The sequence below is a fragment of the Tachyglossus aculeatus genome, chromosome 10 (genome assembly GCF_015852505.1).
Source record: "Tachyglossus aculeatus isolate mTacAcu1 chromosome 10, mTacAcu1.pri, whole genome shotgun sequence".
Taxonomy (NCBI): domain Eukaryota; kingdom Metazoa; phylum Chordata; class Mammalia; order Monotremata; family Tachyglossidae; genus Tachyglossus; species Tachyglossus aculeatus.
This window is the reverse complement of record NC_052075.1, coordinates 1062331-1079805: the sequence shown is the minus strand read 5'-3', so window position 1 is coordinate 1079805 and position 17475 is coordinate 1062331. Positions and strand designations below refer to the sequence as shown.

General features: G+C 51.2%; 1 protein-coding gene across 1 annotated transcript in view; it reads left to right on the top strand.

The window, feature by feature from the left end:
- The first annotated feature begins 220 nt into the window (after positions 1-220).
- Positions 221-17475, top strand: part of OMA1 (OMA1 zinc metallopeptidase) — a 34243-nt gene continuing 16988 nt past the window's right edge. The window contains exons 1-6 of the mRNA XM_038753112.1: positions 221-271; positions 515-639; positions 3949-4177; positions 9571-9744; positions 9828-9935; positions 17075-17203. Of these exons, the coding sequence (XP_038609040.1) occupies positions 221-271; positions 515-639; positions 3949-4177; positions 9571-9744; positions 9828-9935; positions 17075-17203 (816 nt within the window). The remainder of the gene's footprint in view (positions 272-514; positions 640-3948; positions 4178-9570; positions 9745-9827; positions 9936-17074; positions 17204-17475) is intronic.

The following is a 17475-nucleotide window of genomic DNA, read 5'->3' as shown; positions in this document are numbered from 1 at the left end:
CTCTGCACACAATAGGCCCCCAGCCCAGTGTTCTGCACACAGTGGACACCCAGTATGGCTCTGTGCACGCAGTAGGCGTCCAGCCCAGTGCCACGGAGAGCCGTACAGCGGGCAGCGGGGAAGACTGTGCCTATGTTGGGCCTGTCCGCGGGGCGGGGGCATTTTCCAGGCGCACCGATGATGTGTTCTCTGCGTTTCAGGATCGCGAGGCCTGGGGAAGATGAGCGTCGCCGTCTGCCTCCTCCGGGCAGCCTCCAGGAGCTGCATTTCGGCCCGGCGCTCCTCGACGGGCGGCTGGTGGGCGGGTGGCGGGCCCCGGCGGCTCTGGGTCCTGGCTGTGGTGGACGCCCCCCAGCCTGCAGGCCGCCCCGGCCCTTCCCCGCCGCCCGGCCGCTCCTGGGCCGTCGGGAGCCCGAGGAGGCCTTGGGGGTCCGGCCTGGGCCCAGCCGGCCCCGCCGTGGGCCACCATGGTTTTTCTTTGCCGCCAGGGCGGCCTCCAGGCTTGCCCCCGGAGGGAGGCATCCCCCTGGGAGGCGTCCGGGCCTTCCGCCCGTCTGGGGGTCGGCGGGCCCTTCCCGGGCCTCTGCTGTGGCTCGTCCTGAAGCCTGCACAGAAGCTCCTGGCCATCCTCGTGGGCAGGTGAGCGTCCCCCTTCCCTTCTCGGACGGCCCCAGCTGGGGCACGGAGCCCCCCGACTACTTCCGTCTTCCCATCCGTCGCTCCCTCCTTTAATAATAATAATGACGATGGCATTTTTTAAGCACTTCTAAGCGCTGGGGTAGTAGCAAGGTAATCAGCTGGTCCCACGAGGGGCTCACGGTCTTCATCCCCATTTTCCGGATGAGGGAACTGAGGCACAGAGAAGTGGCCTGCCCAGGGTCACAGAGCAGGCGAGTGGCCTTCGATCTCAGGGCCCGTCTCCCTGCCTCAAATGGAAGGTCCCAGAGAGCAGAGATCCCGTCTTCCCACTCTTGCCCGTCGTTGGGTAGGGACTGTCTCTATCTGTTGCTGAATTGCAGTTTCCAAGCGTTTAGTACAGTGCCCTGCATGCAGTAAGCACTCAATTAATACAGTTGGATGAATGAATACCCTCCCAAGTGCTCAGTACAGTGCTCTACACACAATAGACTGGAAGCTTCTTGAGGACAGGGAGCATGGCTGCTCACTCCACTGTCATTCATTCATTCATTCATTCATTCATTCATTCATTCAATCGTATGTATTGAGCGCTTACTGTGTGCAGAGCACTGTACTAAGCGCTTGGGAAGTACAAGTTGGTGACATATAGAGACGGTCCCTACCCGACAGCGGGCTCACAGTCTAGAAGGGGGTGATGGGAGGATGGGAAGGAAGGGAAAGGAAGGAAAGGATGGGAAGGAAGGGAAAGCAGGGAAGGAAAGGATGGGAAGGAAAGGAAAGGAAAGGATGGGAAGGAAGGGAAAGCAGGAAAGGAAAGGATGGGAGGGAAGGGAAGGGAAAGGAAGGAAAGGAAGGGAAGGGAAGGGAAGGGAAGGGAAGGGAAAGGAAGGGAATGAAGGGAAGGGAAAACAGGGAAGGAAAGGATGGGAAGGAAGAGAAAGGAAGGAAAGGAAAGGATGGGAAGGAAGGGAAAGGAAGGAAAGGAAAGGATGGGAAGGAAGGGAAAGCAGGGAAGGAAAGGATGGGAGGGAAGGGAAGGGAAAGGAAGGGAAGGGAAGGGAAAGGAAGGAAAGGAAGGGAAGGGAAAGCACGGAAGGAAAGGATGGGAAGGAAGGGAAGGGAAAGGAAGGAAAGGAAAGGAAACCAAGTTCAGGGCCCACGGTGGAGAGGGATGGAGGGAGGAGATAACACAATCCCTGCCCTCAGGGGCCTAACAGTTCTAAGCAGGGGATGGACGGACGACACACACAGACACACAACGCACAGCCTCAGTCTCTTGGAACGGTGAGTCCCATGGGCCTAGCCCCCCGGCCCAAGGTCTGAGAAGCGGGCTCCGAGAAGCAGCTAGAGCCCGTCTTCTCCCAAGCGCTCAGAACAGTGTTCTGCACATAGTAGATGCTTGGTGAATAATGTCGATTGGCGGAAAACAGTTGGATAAAGGAAATCGGGTTGGGCACGGTCCCTGTCCCAGTCGGGGCTCACCGTCTTGGGGAAGTACCGTGGCCTAGTGGGTAGAGCCCGGGCCGGGGAGTGAGGCGGTCCTGGGTTCCAATGCCGGCTCTGCCACTTGTCTGCTGTGTGACCCTGGGTAAGTCACTTACCTTCCCTGGGCTTCAGTTCGCTCATCTGTAAATTGGGATGAAGACTGTAAACCCCATGTGGGGCAGGGATGGCGTCCAACCCGATTATCTTGTTGGGCAGGAATGTGTCTATTTGCTGTTATATTGTCCTCTCCCAAGTGCTTCGTACAGTGCTTTGCACATAGCAAGCGCTCAATTAATAATAATAATAATGATGGCATTTATTAAGCGCTTACTATGCGCAAAGCACTGTTCTAAGCGCTGGGGGGATACAAAGTGATCAGGTTGTCCCACGGGGGGCTCACAGTCTTCATCCCCATTGGACAGATGAGGTCCCTGAGGCCCAGAGAAGTGAAGTGACTTAAAAATAATAATAATAATAATAATAACAATAATAATGATGGCATTTATTAAGCACTTACTATGTGCAGAGCACTGTTCTAAGCGCTGGGGAATTTACAAGGTGATCAGGTTGTCCCACGTGGGGCTCACAGTCTTCATCCCCATTTTACAGATGAGGGAACTGAGGCCCAGAGAAGCGAAGTGACTTGCCCAAAGTCACACAGCTGACGAGTGGCGGAGCCGGGATTTGAACCCATGACCTCTGGCTCCAAAGCCCAGGCTCTTTCCACTGAGCCACGCTGCTTCTCATAATTAATGTGGTTATTATTATTAATAATAATAACAAGTACCATTGAAAAAAAGAGGCAATGAATGAATCTTGTATCTACCCCGGCGCTTAGAATAGTACCTCGCACATAAGCACTTAACAAATACCATTATTACCATTATTATTATTATTGATATGAATCCCCATTTTGCAGATGAGAGAGTGAAGTGACTTACCCAAGGTCAGACAGCATTGTCTGCGTTAGTCCTTACCCAGGGATGCCCATCGGGAGTCCGGGCCCTCGAACCCGGGTCTCCGGCCCCCGCCCTGCCCCGTGGCCCGACCGGCCCTGGGTTCTAGCCCCAGTGTGGGAGCCCTGGCCATCGGTCACCAGTCATCTTGATGACCTTCTATCTCCCCCAGCGCTTAGAACAGTGCTTGGCACCTAGTAAGCGCTCAACAGATACCACCACCACCATCATCATTATCATCATCTGAGAAGCAGCATGGCTCAGTGGAAAGAGCCCGGCCTTGGAGGTCGTGGGTTCAAATCCCGGCTCCCCCACATCAATCAATCAATCAATCAATCGTATTTATTGAGCGCTTACTGTGTGCAGAACGCTGTACTAAGCGCTTGGGAAGTACAAGTTGGCAACATAGAGACATGTCTGCTGTGTGACTTTGGGCAAGTCACTTGACTTTTCTGTGCCTCAGTTCCCTCATCTGCAAAATGGGAATTAAGACTGGGAGTCCCACGTGGGACAACCCGATGACCTCGTGTCTCCCCCAGCACTTAGAGCAGTGCTTGGCACATAGTAAGCGCTTAACAAATACCATTATTATTATTACGGGAAGCAGCGTGGCTCAGTGGAAAGAGCCCGGCCTTGGGAGTCAGAGGTCGTGGGTTCTAATCCCGGCTCCCCCACATGTCTGCTGTGTGACTTTGGGCAACTCACTTGACTTTTCTGTGCCTCAGTTCCCTCATCTGTAAAATGGGGATGAAGACTGGGAGCCCCACGTGGGACAGCCCGATGACCTCGTGTCTCCCCCAGCGCTTAGAGCAGGGCTTGGCACATAGTAAGCGCTTAACAAATGCCTCGATTATTGCTGTCGTGGCAGGGGCGTGAGGAAGTGGTGGCGGGCCCTGCCCGCGGCCCGGCAGCGGCTGGCCAAGGAGCGGCTGCGGAGGTGGAGGCGGAGGGGGCTCCTGGGGGCCGCGGTGCTGGGCGGACTCCTGGCCGCCGTCTACACCGCCCATCTGCGGCACAATCCGCTCACCGGCCGCCGGCAGCTCTTCCTCTTCTCCAAGGACCGCTTCAAGGCCCTCTCCCAGATGGAGTACCAGATGGTGAGTCAGTCCTGCGGACGCCCCCCGCCCCTCCGGGTCCCCTCCGTCCAGGGGTCCCAGCCCCCCGCCCGCCTCAGCAGGACCTGGGTTCTAATCCCGGCTCCGCCGCACGTCTGCCAGTGGGCCGATGTTCTGTTTTGTTGTCTGCCTCCCCCTTCTATAATAACATCCCCCTTCCAGACTGTGAGCCCGTTGCCTCCACCACTCGTCTGCCGTGTGACTTTGGGCAAACCACTTCATTCATTCCATCATATTTATTGAGCGCTTCCCGTGTGCAGGGCACTGAACTGAGCGCTCGGAAAGTACAACTGGGCAACAGATAGAGACGGTCCCTACCCAACGACGGGCTCGGAGTCTAGAAGCAGCGTGGCTCAGTGGAAAGAGCCCGGGCTTTGGAGTCGGAGGTCATGGGTTCGAATCCCGGCTCCGCCACTTGTCAGCTGTGTGACTTTGGGCAAGTCACTTCACTTCTCTGGGCCTCAGTGCCCTCATCTGGAAAATGGGGATTGAGACTGTGAGCCCCCTGTGGGACAACCTGATCGCCTTGTAAACACCCCGGCGCTCAGAACAGTGCTTTGCACATAGTAAGCGCTTAATAAATGCCATCGTTATTATCATCATCATCATCATCATCATCAATCGTATTTATTGAGCGCTTACTGTGTGCAGAGCACTGTACTAAGCGCGTGGGAAGTACAAGTTGGCAACATATAGAGACGGTCCCTACCCGACAGTGGGCTCACAGTCTAAAAGCTCCCGCCATGGGGGATCAAAGCCGGGGAGAGCGGGCGAGGAGAAAGGGGGACGAGGAGGCCGCGGGAAGGTGGCTCGCTGACCACTGACCCTCCGCGGTCAGCCGCGTGGCCGTCGGCGCTCACTTTGCGGCGAGCCTTCCGTCCAGCCCCTCCGCCGCCGCCGGGCCGCTTGGAAGGAAACAAGGCCATTGTTCAAAATCTGCTCGTTTGTAATGAGAATTCACACTTCCCGGTATTTTTAGAAACACCATCTTCAGTGTGTCCCTAATTCTCTACCCGCACATTTCCCCCTTCTCCCTGTGAACGCAGAATTCGTTCAATCGTATTTATTGAGCGCTTACTGCGTGCGGAGCACAGAACCAAAGCCTCTCCTCTTCCTGAGGCTCGTCCGAACTTCGGGCCGGGAGGCGAGGGCGAATCCCTCAGACCGGAACCGTGCCAACTTCCCTCTCCCTTTCCTCGATTTACTGGATTTATTCTGCTGTTCGTGCTGAACGCTGGGGTGGATAACAGGATAACCCAAATCAAACGCTTTAAAGCGAGCAAGCCGTTTCCCCCATTATTATTATTATGGTATTTGTTAAGCGCTTACTATGTGTCAGGCACTGCAATAATAATAATAATAACGATGGCATTTATTAAGAGCTTACTATGTGCAAAGCACTGTTCTAAGTGCTGGGGAGGTTACAAGGTGATCAGGTTGTCCCACGGGGAGCTCACAGTCTTAATCCCCATTTTACAGATGAGGGAACTGAGGCACAGAGAAGTGAAGTGACTTGCCCAAAGTCACACAGCTGACAATTGGCAGAGTCGAGCTTTGAACCCATAGCCTCTGACTCCAAAGCCCATGCTCTTTCCACTGATCCATGCTTTGTTAAGAGCTTACTATGTACCAGGCACTTGTAATAATAATAATCATTATTATTATCATTATATGGTATTTGTTAAGTGCTTACTATGTGCCAGGCACTGTAATAATAATAATGATAATGATGGTATTTGTTAAGTGCTTACTATAATAATAATAATGATGGCATTTATTAAGCACTTACTATGTGCAAAGCACTGTTCTAAGTGCTGGGGAGGTTACAAAGTGATCAGGTTGTCCCACTTGGGGCTCACAGTCTTAATACCTATTTTCCAGATGAGGGAACTGAGGCACAGGGAAGTGAAGTGACTTGCCCAAAGTCACACAGCTGATAATTGGTGGAGCCGGGATTTGAACCCATGACCTCTGACTCCAAAGCCCGTCCTCTTTCCACTGAGCCACGCTCTGTTAAGCGCTTACTGTGTGCCAGGCACTTGTAATAATAATAATAATAATTATTATTATTATTATCATTATTACGGTATTTGTTAAGTGCTTACTATGTGCCAGGCACTGTAATAATAATAATAATAATAATAATGATGGTATTTGTTAAGCGCTTACTATGTGCAAAGCACTGTTCTAAGCACTGGGGAGGTTACAAGGTGATCGGGTTGTCCCACGGAGGCCTCACAGTTTTAATCCCCATTTTACTGATGAGGTAACTAAGGCATGGAGAAGTGAAGTGACTTGCCCAAAGTCACACAGCTGACAGTTGGTGGAGTCGGGATTTGAACCCATGACCTCTGACTCCAAAGCCCGGGCTCTTTCCACTGAGCCACGCTGCTTCTCTAAAAACTGGGGGGGGGGGGGGTTACAAGGTGATCAGGTTGTCCCACGGGGCGGGTGGGGGCTCACAGTCTTCATCCCCATTTTCCAGATGAGGTAACTGAGGCCCAGAGAAGTGAAGTGACTTGCCCAAAGTCACCCAGCTGACAAGTGGCGGAGCTGGGATTTGAACCCATGACCTCTGACTCCAAAGCCCGGGCTCTTTCCAGTGGGCCACGCTGCTTCACAGACTATGTGCCAAGCACTGTTCTAAGCGCTGGGGAGGTTACAAGGTGATGAGGTTATCCCACAGGGGGCTCACAGTCTTCATCCCCATTTTACAGATGAGGTCACTGAGACCTAGAGAAGTTAAGTGACTTGTCCAAAGTCACACAGCTGACAGTTGGCAGAGCCGGAATTTGAACCCATGACCTCTGACTCCAAAGCCCGGGCTCTTTCCACTGAGCCACGCTGCTTCTCATGCCTTGTCTGGCTCCAGCCAACCCTCAGCCCTCCCTGGCCCTCGAAGCAGCGTGGCTCAGTGGAAAGAGCCCGGGCTTGGGAGTCAGAGGTCATGGGTTCTAATCCCGCCTCCGCCACTTGTCCGCTGTGTGACTTTGGGCAAGCCACTTCACTCCTCCGGGCCTCAGTTCCCTCATCTGTCAAAAGGGGTTCATTCATTCATTCACTCAATCGTATTTATTGAGCACTTACTGTGTGCAGAGCACTGTACTAAGCGCTTGGGAAGTACAAGTTGGCACCATCTAGAGATGGTCCCTACCCAACAGCGGGCTCACAGTCTAGAAGGGGGAGACAGACAACAAAACAAAACGTATTAACAAAATAAAATAAGTAGAATAAATATGCACAAATAAAATAAATACATAAATAAACAATAAATAAATAAATAAAATAAATAAATAGAGTAATAAACACATACAAACATATATACATATATGTTTTAGACTGTGAGCCCACTGTTGGGTAGGGACTGTCTCTATATGTTGCCAACTTGTACTTCCCAAGCGCTTAGTACAGTGCTCTGCACACAGTAAGCGCTCAATAAGTACGATTGATTGATTGATACATATATACAGGTGGTGTGGGGAGGGGAAGGAGGTAAGGCCGGGGGTGGGGAAGACTGAGAGCCCCATGTGGAACAACCTGATCACCTTGTATCTCCCTCAGCACTTAGAACAGTGCTTGGCACCTAGTAAGTGCTTAACAAATACCATTATTATTATTATTATTATTATTAGAGAAGCAGCATGGCACAGCAGTCTAGTCCTCTAGACTGTGAGCCCGCTGTTGGGTAGGGACCGTCTCTATATGCTGCCAACTTGTACTTCCCAAGCGCTTAGTACACAGTAAGCACACAGTAAGCGCTCAATAAATATGACTGAATGAACAAATAGTGGAAAGAACTCAGACTTGGGAGTCAGTGGTCATGGGTTCTAATCCCGGCTCTGCCACTGACCAGCTGTGTGACTTTGGGCAAGTCGCTTCACTTCTCTATGCCTCAGTTGCCTCATCTGTCAAATGGGGATGAAGACTGTGAACCCCACGTGGGACAACCTGATCACCTTGTATCTCCCCCAGCGTTTAGAACAGTGCTTGACACCTACTAAGCGCTTAACAAATACCATTGTTATTATTATTCTTAGAGAAGCAGCATGGCACAGCAGTCTAGTCCTCTAGATTGTGAGCCCACTGTTGGGTAGGGACTGTCTCTATATGTTGCCAACTTGTACTTCCCAAGCGCTTAGTACAGTGCTCTGCACACAGTAAGCACTCAATAAATATGACTGAATGAACAAATAGTGGAAAGAGCTCAGGCTTGGGAGTTAGTGGTCATGAGTTCTAATTCCAGCTCCGCCACTGACCAGCTGTGCGACTTTGGGCAAGTCGCTTCACTTCTCTATGCCTCAGTTGCCTCATCTGTCAAATGGGGGTGAAGACTGTGAACCCCACGTGGGACAACCTGATCACCTTGTATCTCCCCCAGCGCTTTGAACAGTGCTTGACACCTACTAAGCGCTTAACAAATACCATTGTTATTATTATTATTATTATTCTTAGAGAAGCAGCGTGGCACAGCAGTCTAGTCCTCTAGACTGTGAGCCCACTGTTGAGTAGGGACCGTCTCTATATAATGCCAACTTGTACTTCCCAAGTGCTTAGTACACAGTAAGCACACACTAAGTGCTCAATAAATATGACTGAATGAACAAATAGTGGAAAGAGCTCAGGCTTGGGAGTCAGTGGTCATGGGTTCTAATCCCGGCTCCGCCACTGACCAGCTGTGTGACTTTGGGCAAGTCGCTTCACTTCTCTATGCCTCAGTTGCCTCATCTGTCAAATGGGGATGAAGACTGTGAACCCCACGTGGGACAACCTGATCACCTTGTATCTCCCCCAGCGTTTAGAACAGTGCTTGACACCTACTAAGCGCTTAACAAATACCATTGTTATTATTATTATTTTTAGAGAATCAGCATGGCACAGCAGTCTAGTCCTCTAGACTGCGAGCCCGCTGTTGGGTAGGGACCGTCTCTGTATGCTGCCAACTTGTACTTCCCAAGCGCTTAGTACAGTGCTCTGCACACAGTAAGCGCTCAATAAATACGACTGATTGAACAAATAGTGGAAAGAGCTCAGGCTTGGGAGCCAGTGGTCATGGATTCTAATCCCGGCTCCGCCACTGACCAGCTGTGTGACTTTGGGCAAGTCGCTTCACTTCTCTATGCCTCAGTTGCCTCATCTGTCAAATGGGGGTGAAGACTGTGAGCCCCACGTGGGACAACTGTATCTCCCCCAGTGCTCGGCATGTAGTAAGCGCTTAACAAACGCCGTCGTTATTATAATACAAGGTAGGGAGTTAAAAAATGAGGGCGGGAACGATTAGTGTGTTGCATGTGTGTCCTTGCGGGCCCGGATCGACCGCGGTGGGCGCCCCCGGATCCCCGGCCCGGTGTGACCCGTCCTCCCCGGGGCTCTTTCAGTGGAAGGAAGAATTCGGGGCGCAGATGTTACCCGAGCAGGATCCCCGCCACGTGATGGTCCAGAAGGTGGTGAGCCGCCTGGCCCGGGCCAACGGGGACGTCCCCGGCCTCTCCGACTTCAACTGGGTCGTCCACGTGGTGGAGGAGCCCAGCGTGAATGCCTTCGTCCTCCCGGTGAGTGCCCGGGCCGCCCGCTGCCCCCGGCCCGCTCCCCCCGACCCCCCGACGCCGCTCACCGCGCTTCCTCCCCTCCGCAGAACGGGCAGGTGTTCGTGTTCACCGGGCTGCTCGACGCCGTGGCCAACGTCCACCAGCTGGGCTTCCTCCTGGGGCACGAGTTGGCCCACGCCGTGCTCGGACACGCGGTGAGTCCGCGGGCCGGGGCTCCAGAGATGCCACGGTCGCCCCGGTCCACTCCGTGGCGAGGGCCCAGGCTTGGCAGTCCCGGGTCGTGGGTTCTAATCCCGCCCCGTCAGCTCCGTGACCTTGGGTGAGTCGCTTGTGAGAAGCAGCGTGGCTCAGTGGAAAGAGCCCGGGCTTTGGAGTCAGAGGTCATGGGTTCAAACCCTCACATAATAGTAATAATGGTGCTATTTGTTAAGCATTTACTACGTGCCAAGCACTGGGGAGATACAAGGTGATCAGGTTGTCCCACGTGGATCTCAAAGTCTTAATTCCCATTTTACAGGTGAGGGAACTGAGGCACAGAGAATAATAATAACGATGGTATTTCTTAAGCGCTTACTATATGCCAAGCACTGTTCTAAGCGCTGGGGGAGATACAAGGTGATCAGGTTGTCCCACATGGAGCTCACGGTCTTCATCCCCATTTTCCAGATGAGGTCGCTGAGGCCCGGAGAAGTGAAGTGACTTGCCCAAGGTCACACGGCAGACAAGTGCATCGTGGCTCAGCGGAAAGAGCCCGGGCTTTGGAGTCAGAGGTCATGGGTTCAAACCCCGGCTCCACCAATTGTCAGCTGGGTGACTCTGGGCAAGTCACTTCACTGCTCTGGGCCTCAGTTACCTCATCTGTAAAATGGGGATTAAGACTGCGAGCTCCACATGGGACAACCCGATCACCTTGTAACCTCCCCAGCGCTTAGAACAGTGCTTTGTACATAGTAAGTGCTTAATAAATGCCATCATTATTGTTATTATTAAGTCACTTAACTTCTCTGGGCCTCAGCTACCTCATCTGTAAAATGGGGATTAAGACTGAGCCCCCCGTGGGGCAACCTGATCACCTTGTAACCTCCCCAGCGCTTAGAACAGTGCTTTGCACATAGTAAGCGCTTAACAAATGCCATTATTATTATTATTATTATTATTACTTCTCTGGGCCTCAGTTCCCTCGTCTGGAAAATGGGGATGAAGCCTGTGAGCCCCACGGGGGACAACTTGTTTGCCCTGTATCTACCCCAGTGCTTAGAACAGTGCTTGGCACATAGTAAGCACTCAACAAATCCTGTATATATGTATGTATGTTTGTACATATTTATCACTCATTTATTTTACTTGTACATATTTATTCTATTTACTTTATTTTGTTAATATGTTTTGTTTTGTTGTGTGTCTCTCCCTTCTAGACTGTGAGCCCACTGTTGGGTAGGGACCGTCTCTATTTGTTGCCAACTTGTACTTCCCAAGCGCTTAGTACAGTGCTCTGCACACAGTAAGTGCTCAATAAATACGATTGAATGAATGAATGAATGAATGAACAAATACCATCATTATTACTATTATTAGTGAGAAACAGCATGGCTTAGTGGAAAGAGCCCCGGCTTGGGAGTCCAAGGTCGTGGGTTCTAATCCCGGCTCCGCCGCTTGTCTGCTGTGTGACTTTGGGCAAGTCACTTCCCTTCTCTGGGCCTCAATTCCCTCATCTGGAAAATGGGGATTAAGACTGTGAGCCCACGTGGGACAACCTTCTTCCTCCCTTCAAAGCCCTACTGAGAGCTCACCTCCTCCAGGAGGCCTTCCCAGACTGAGCACCCTCCTTCCTCTCCCCCCATCTTACCTCCTTCCCCTCCCCACAGGCACCTGTATATATGTATATATGTTTGTACATACTTATTACTCCATTTATTTATTTATTTTACTTGTACATATTTATTCTATTTATTTTATTTGGTTTATATGTTTGGTTTGGTTCTCTGTCTCCCCCTTCTAGACTGTGAGCCTGCTGTTGGGTAGGGACCGTCTCTAGATGTTGCCAACTTGGACTTCCCAAGCGCTTAGTCCAGTGCTCTGCACACAGTAAGCGCTCAATAAATACGATTGAATGAGTGAATGAATGAACCTTGTATCCCACCTGGCGCTTAGAACAGTGCTTGGCACATAGTAAGCGCTTAACAGCGCTGGAGAAGCAACGTGGCTCAGTAGAAAGAGCACGGGCTTTGGAGTCAGAGGTCATGGGTTCGAATCCCGGCTCTGCCACATGTCTGCTGTGTGACCTTGGGCAAGTCACTTAACTTCTCGGAGCCTCGTTCCCTCATCTGTAAAACGGGGATGATGACTGTGAGCCCCACGTGGGACAACCTGATCACCTTGTATCCCCCCCAGCGCTTAGAATAGTGCTTTGCACATAGTAAGCACTTAACAAACACCATCATTATTATTACTATTATTATTATTATTAACAAATACCATCATTATTATTATTATCACCTGCCCGCCGATTTTCAGGGGCGGGGTGTTCTGAAAGGCCTCGGGGACACGTGATATCGCATGATAAAACTGTGAACCCCCCGTGGGACAACCTGATGACCTTGTATCTCCCCCAGCGCTTAGAATAATGGTGCTCAGCACATAGTAAGCGCTTAACAAATGCCATCATTATTATTATGAGGTGGGACATGAGGCCTGACATGACAGGGTCGGACTTGGTCTGGTCTCCTGTGTCTCTCAATCAATCAATCGTATTTATTGAGCGCTTACTGAGTGCAGAGCACTGTACTAAGCGCTTGGGAAGTACAAGTTGGCAACATATAGAGACGGTCCCTACCCAACAGTGGGCTCACAGTCTGGGCGGGACTCGTTAAGTACTTCCCACCCAGTGATTAATGGATTTTTTGGCAGAACCTGCCCCAAGGCGGCCTTTTTGCGGGGCGGGGGATCCCCAGGCCCCCCCCCTCCCCCCCGTGTCCTTCCAGGAGCCAACCGGACACGGAGCCTGTCCGAGCTGCCCAGGGCACCAGCTGGACGCTGGACTGATGACCCCTAATAATAACAAATAATACGAATAATTGCGGTATTCGTCAAGCTCTTACTTTGCGCGAGGCACTGTACTAAGCGCCGGGGTGGATACAAGCAGATCGGGTTGGACGCAGTCCCTGTCCCACGTGGGGCCCGCACCCTCAATCCCTGCTTTCCAGATGAGGGAACCGAGGCCCAGAGAAGTGAATGACTTGCCCGAGGTCGCACAGCGGAGAAGCAGCGGGGCTCAGTGGAAAGAGCCCGGACTTTGGAGTCAGAGGTCATGGGTTCAAATCCCGGCTCCGCCACTTGTCAGCTGGGTGACTTTGGGCAAGTCACTTCCCCCTTCTAGCCCGTGAGCCCGCTGTTGGGTAGGGACCGTCTCTCTATGTTGCCAACTTGGACTTCCCAAGCGCTTAGTACGGTGCTCTGCACACAGTAAGCACCCAGTAAATACGATTGAATGAATGAACTTCACTTCTCTGGGCCTCAGTACCTCCTCTGTAAAATGGGGATGAAGACTGTGAGCCCCCCGTGGGACAACATGATCACCTTGTAACCTCCCCAGCGCTTAGAACAGTGCTTTGCACATAGTAAGCGCTTTATAAATACCATTTTTAAAAAAAGTGGCGGAGCCGGGATTAGAACCCATGACCCCTCTGACCTCACCCTCGAAATTTGGAGGTCAGAAAAGGATGCGTAGTCAGTCAGTCAGGGGTCTTTTTGGAACGCTTACTGTGTGCAGAGCATTGGACTGAGCACTTGGGGGAGGACAATAATAATAATAATGATGGTATTGGTTAAGCGCTTACAATGTGCCAAGCACTATTCTAAGTGCTGGGGGGGATACAAGTTAATCAGGTTGTCCCACGTGGGGCTCACAGTCTTCATCCCCATTTACAGATGAGGGAACTGAGGCCCAGAGAAGTGAAGTGACTTGTCCAAAGTCACACAGCAGACAAGTGACGGAGCCGGGATTAGAACCCATGACCTCGGACTCCCAAGCCTGAGCTCTTTCCACTGAGCCACACTGCTTCTCTCGAGTCAAGGACAAGAGAGTCGGTAGCCACGACCCCTGCCCTCAAGGAGTTTCCAGTCTACTGCGTGCAGAGCCCGTTGTTGCGTAGGGACTGTTTCTCTCTGTTGCCGAATTGTACTTTCCAAGCGCTTAGTCCAGTGCTCTGCACACAGGAAGTGCTCAATAAAGGTGATCGAATGAATGGGTGAATGGGGAGAGGGCGATTCCAGAATTCCAGTGGTTCCCAAGAATTCCAAGAGAAGCAGTGTAGCTCAGTGGAAGGAGCCAGAAGCCATTGTACATATTAATTACTCTATTTATTTATTTATTTATTTTACTTGTACATATCTATTCTATTTATTTTCTTTTGTTAGTATGTTTGGTTTTGTTCTCTGTCTCCCCCTTTTAGACTGTGAGCCCACTGTTGGGAAGGGACTGTCTCTATACGTTGCCAACTTGTACTTCCCAAGCGCTTAGTACAGAGCTCTGCGCACAGTAAGTGCTCAGTAAATACGATTGATTGATGGGTTCTAATCCCGGCTCTGCCCCTTGTCCGCTGTGTGACTTTGGGCAAGTCACTTAACTTCTCTGTGCTTCTGACCTTATCTGTAAAATGGGGATGAAGACTGTGGGACAACCTGATTACCTTGTATGTAAATGTGATTGAATGAATGAGTGAATGGGGAGAGGGCGGTAGAGTTAATAGATGCAAAATCCCTGCCTTCAAGGAGCTTATAGTGTCGAAGGGGAGACGGATATTGAAATGAATTAGCGACGGGGGATTATTCGGCAGGGTAATAATACAAAGGCCTTTTTAATTTCTGCAGAATTGGGCCCTTTTTCTCCTTAATCCACTCAAATCTACTTACCGCTTTCATCCTCCTCCTTCCCCCTAAAAGTAATCATCATCATCATCAATCGTATTTATTGAGCGCTTACTATGTGCAGAGCACTGTACTAAGCGCTTGGGAAGTACAAATTGGCAACAAATAGAGACAGTCCCTACCCGACAGTGGGCTCACAGTCTAAAAGGGGGAGACAGAGAACAAAACCAAACATACAAACCATTCCCAACCCCAGATCCTTTCAAACCGCTCTCCGGACCTTTCTCCGGCATCCTCCCAATTTAGGCGGGAGATCATCATCATCATCATCAATCGTATTTATTGAGCGCTTACTGTGTGCAGAGCACTGGACTAAGCGCTTGGGAAGTACAAGTTGGCAACATCTAGAGACGGTCCCTACCCAGCAGTGGGCTCACAGTCTAAAAGGGGGAGACAGAGAACAAAACCAAACATACTAACAAAATAAAATAAATAGAATAGATAAAACAAATAGAATAGATAGAATAGATGGGAGATGATGGAGATGATCAGCGAAGCAGCGCGTCTCAGCTGGAAGAGCCCGGGTTTAGGAGTCAGAGGTTGTGGGTTCTAATTCCGCCTCTGCCACTTGTCAGCTGGGTGACTTTGGGCAAGCCACTTCACTTCCCTGGGCCTCAGTTCCCTCATCTGGAAAATGGAGATGAAGACCGTGAGCCCCACGTGGGACAACCTGATCACCTTGTATCTCCCCCAGCGCTTAGAGCAGTGCTCGGCACAGAGTAAGCGCCCCTTGTCTGCTGTGCGACCTCGGACGAGTCGCTTCACTTCTCCAGGCCTCAGTGACCTCATCTAAGTGCTCAAAGCGCTCAAAATCTAAGACCTCAAAGCGCTTAGTACAGTGCTCTGCACATAGTAAGCGCTCAATAAATACGATTGATGATGATCTATAAAATGGGGATATGAGAGGGTGAGCCCCATGCGGGACGAGGATTGTGTCCAACCCGATTTGCTTGTATCCACCCCAGCGCTTAGTACAGGCCCTGGCACGTAGTAATCACTTAACAAATGCCTTAATTATTATTATTCTCACTTCTCCCAGCCTCAATTTCCTCATCTGTGAAATGGGGATTCCTGTTTTAGACCGGAAGCCCTGGTCGGGATGGGGACTGCGTCCAACTGGATTGCCATGCATCCCCCCGGCGCTTAGCACAGTGTTCGACACATATTAGGCACTTAGATACTCCAGTTACTACTGAGGTGACTGAGAGTTTCCTCTCAGGACTGAAAGGTCTCATAATAACGGCTTCCCTTGCCAATTTGGCTCTCCGAAGCCTGGTTGTCCTCCCCCACTATAAATAGTAATAATGATGGTATTTGTTAAGCGCTTACTATGTGCCAAGCACTGTTCTAAGTGCTGGATAATTCCCACCCTCTCATTTTCCCTGCTTTCCCAGAGTAAACCAGACACGTGGATGCCCCTCACCCTCCCGCCCGGCCCCCAACGCGGAGGGACAGCGTGGCTCAGTGGAAAGAGCCCGGGCTTTGGAGTCAGAGGTCATGGGTTCAAATCCCAGCTCTGCCAACTGTCAGCTGTGTGACTTTGGGCAAGTCGCTTCACTTCTCTGTGCCTCAGTTACCTCATCTGTAAAATGGGGATTAAGACCGTGAGCCCCCCAAGGGACAACCTGATCACCTTGTAACCTCCCCAGTGCTTAGAACAGTGCTTTTTCTAGACTGTGAGCCCACTGTTGGGTAGGGACCGTCTCTATATGTTGCCAACTTGTACTTCCCAAGTGCTTAGTACAGTGCTCCGCACACAGTAAGCGCTCAATAAATACGATTGAATGAATGAATGAAAGGGACGGGGCGATTCCAGAATTCCAGTGGTTCCCAAGAATTCCAAGAGAAGCAGCGTAGCTCAGTGGAAGGAGCCCGGGCTTGGGAACCAGAAGCCATTGTACATATTGATTACTCTATTTATTTATTTATTTATTTTACTTGTACATATCTATTCTATTTATTTTATTTTGTTAGTATGTTTGGTTTTGTTCTCTGTCTCCCCCTTTTAGACTGTGAGCCCGCTGTTGGGAAGGGACCGTCTCTATATGTTGCCAACTTGTACTTCCCAAGCGCTTAGTACAGCGCTCTGCACACAGTAAGCGCTCAATAAATACGATTGATTGATTGATTGATTGATGGGCTCTTATCCCGGCTGTGCCCCTTGTCCGCTGCGTGACTTTGGGCAAGTCACTTAACTTCTCTGTGCCTCTGACATCTGTAAAATGGGGATGAAGACTGTGAGCCACACGTGGGACAACCTGATTACCTTGTATCCCCCCACAGCGCTTAGAGCAGTGCTTTGAACATAATGAACGCTTCATGCCATCGTCATTATTATTATTATTATTATTGTTATTATTATTATTATTATTCCCGCTAACGGACGGTCGCTTGCCATCTCCCGCAGGAGGAGAAGGCCAGCCTGGTCCGCACGGTGGACTTCCTCGCGCTCGTCTTGCTCACGGCCATCTGGGCCTTGTGCCCACAAGACAGCCTGGCGTTCCTCGGCCAGTGGCTCCAGTCGAAACTGCAAGAGGTAAAAATCAATCAATCGATCCGTCGTATGTATTGAGCGCTTACTGTGTGCAGAGCACTGTACTAAGCGCTAAAAAGGGGGCAGCGGGGCCCCGCGCTGAGCTTTTAGGGGTGGTCGCCGAGTCTGGCCGCCCCAGGGCCCGGCCTCGGGGGGCTGGCCCTGGCATCGTCGAACCCTCTCCCCACAGCAACCGTTCCCTGGGGCCACAACCGAGGGGGTCCAATTGACCCGGTCGGTGAGCAGGACCCCCCGCCCCGTCCCCTCCGGACCCT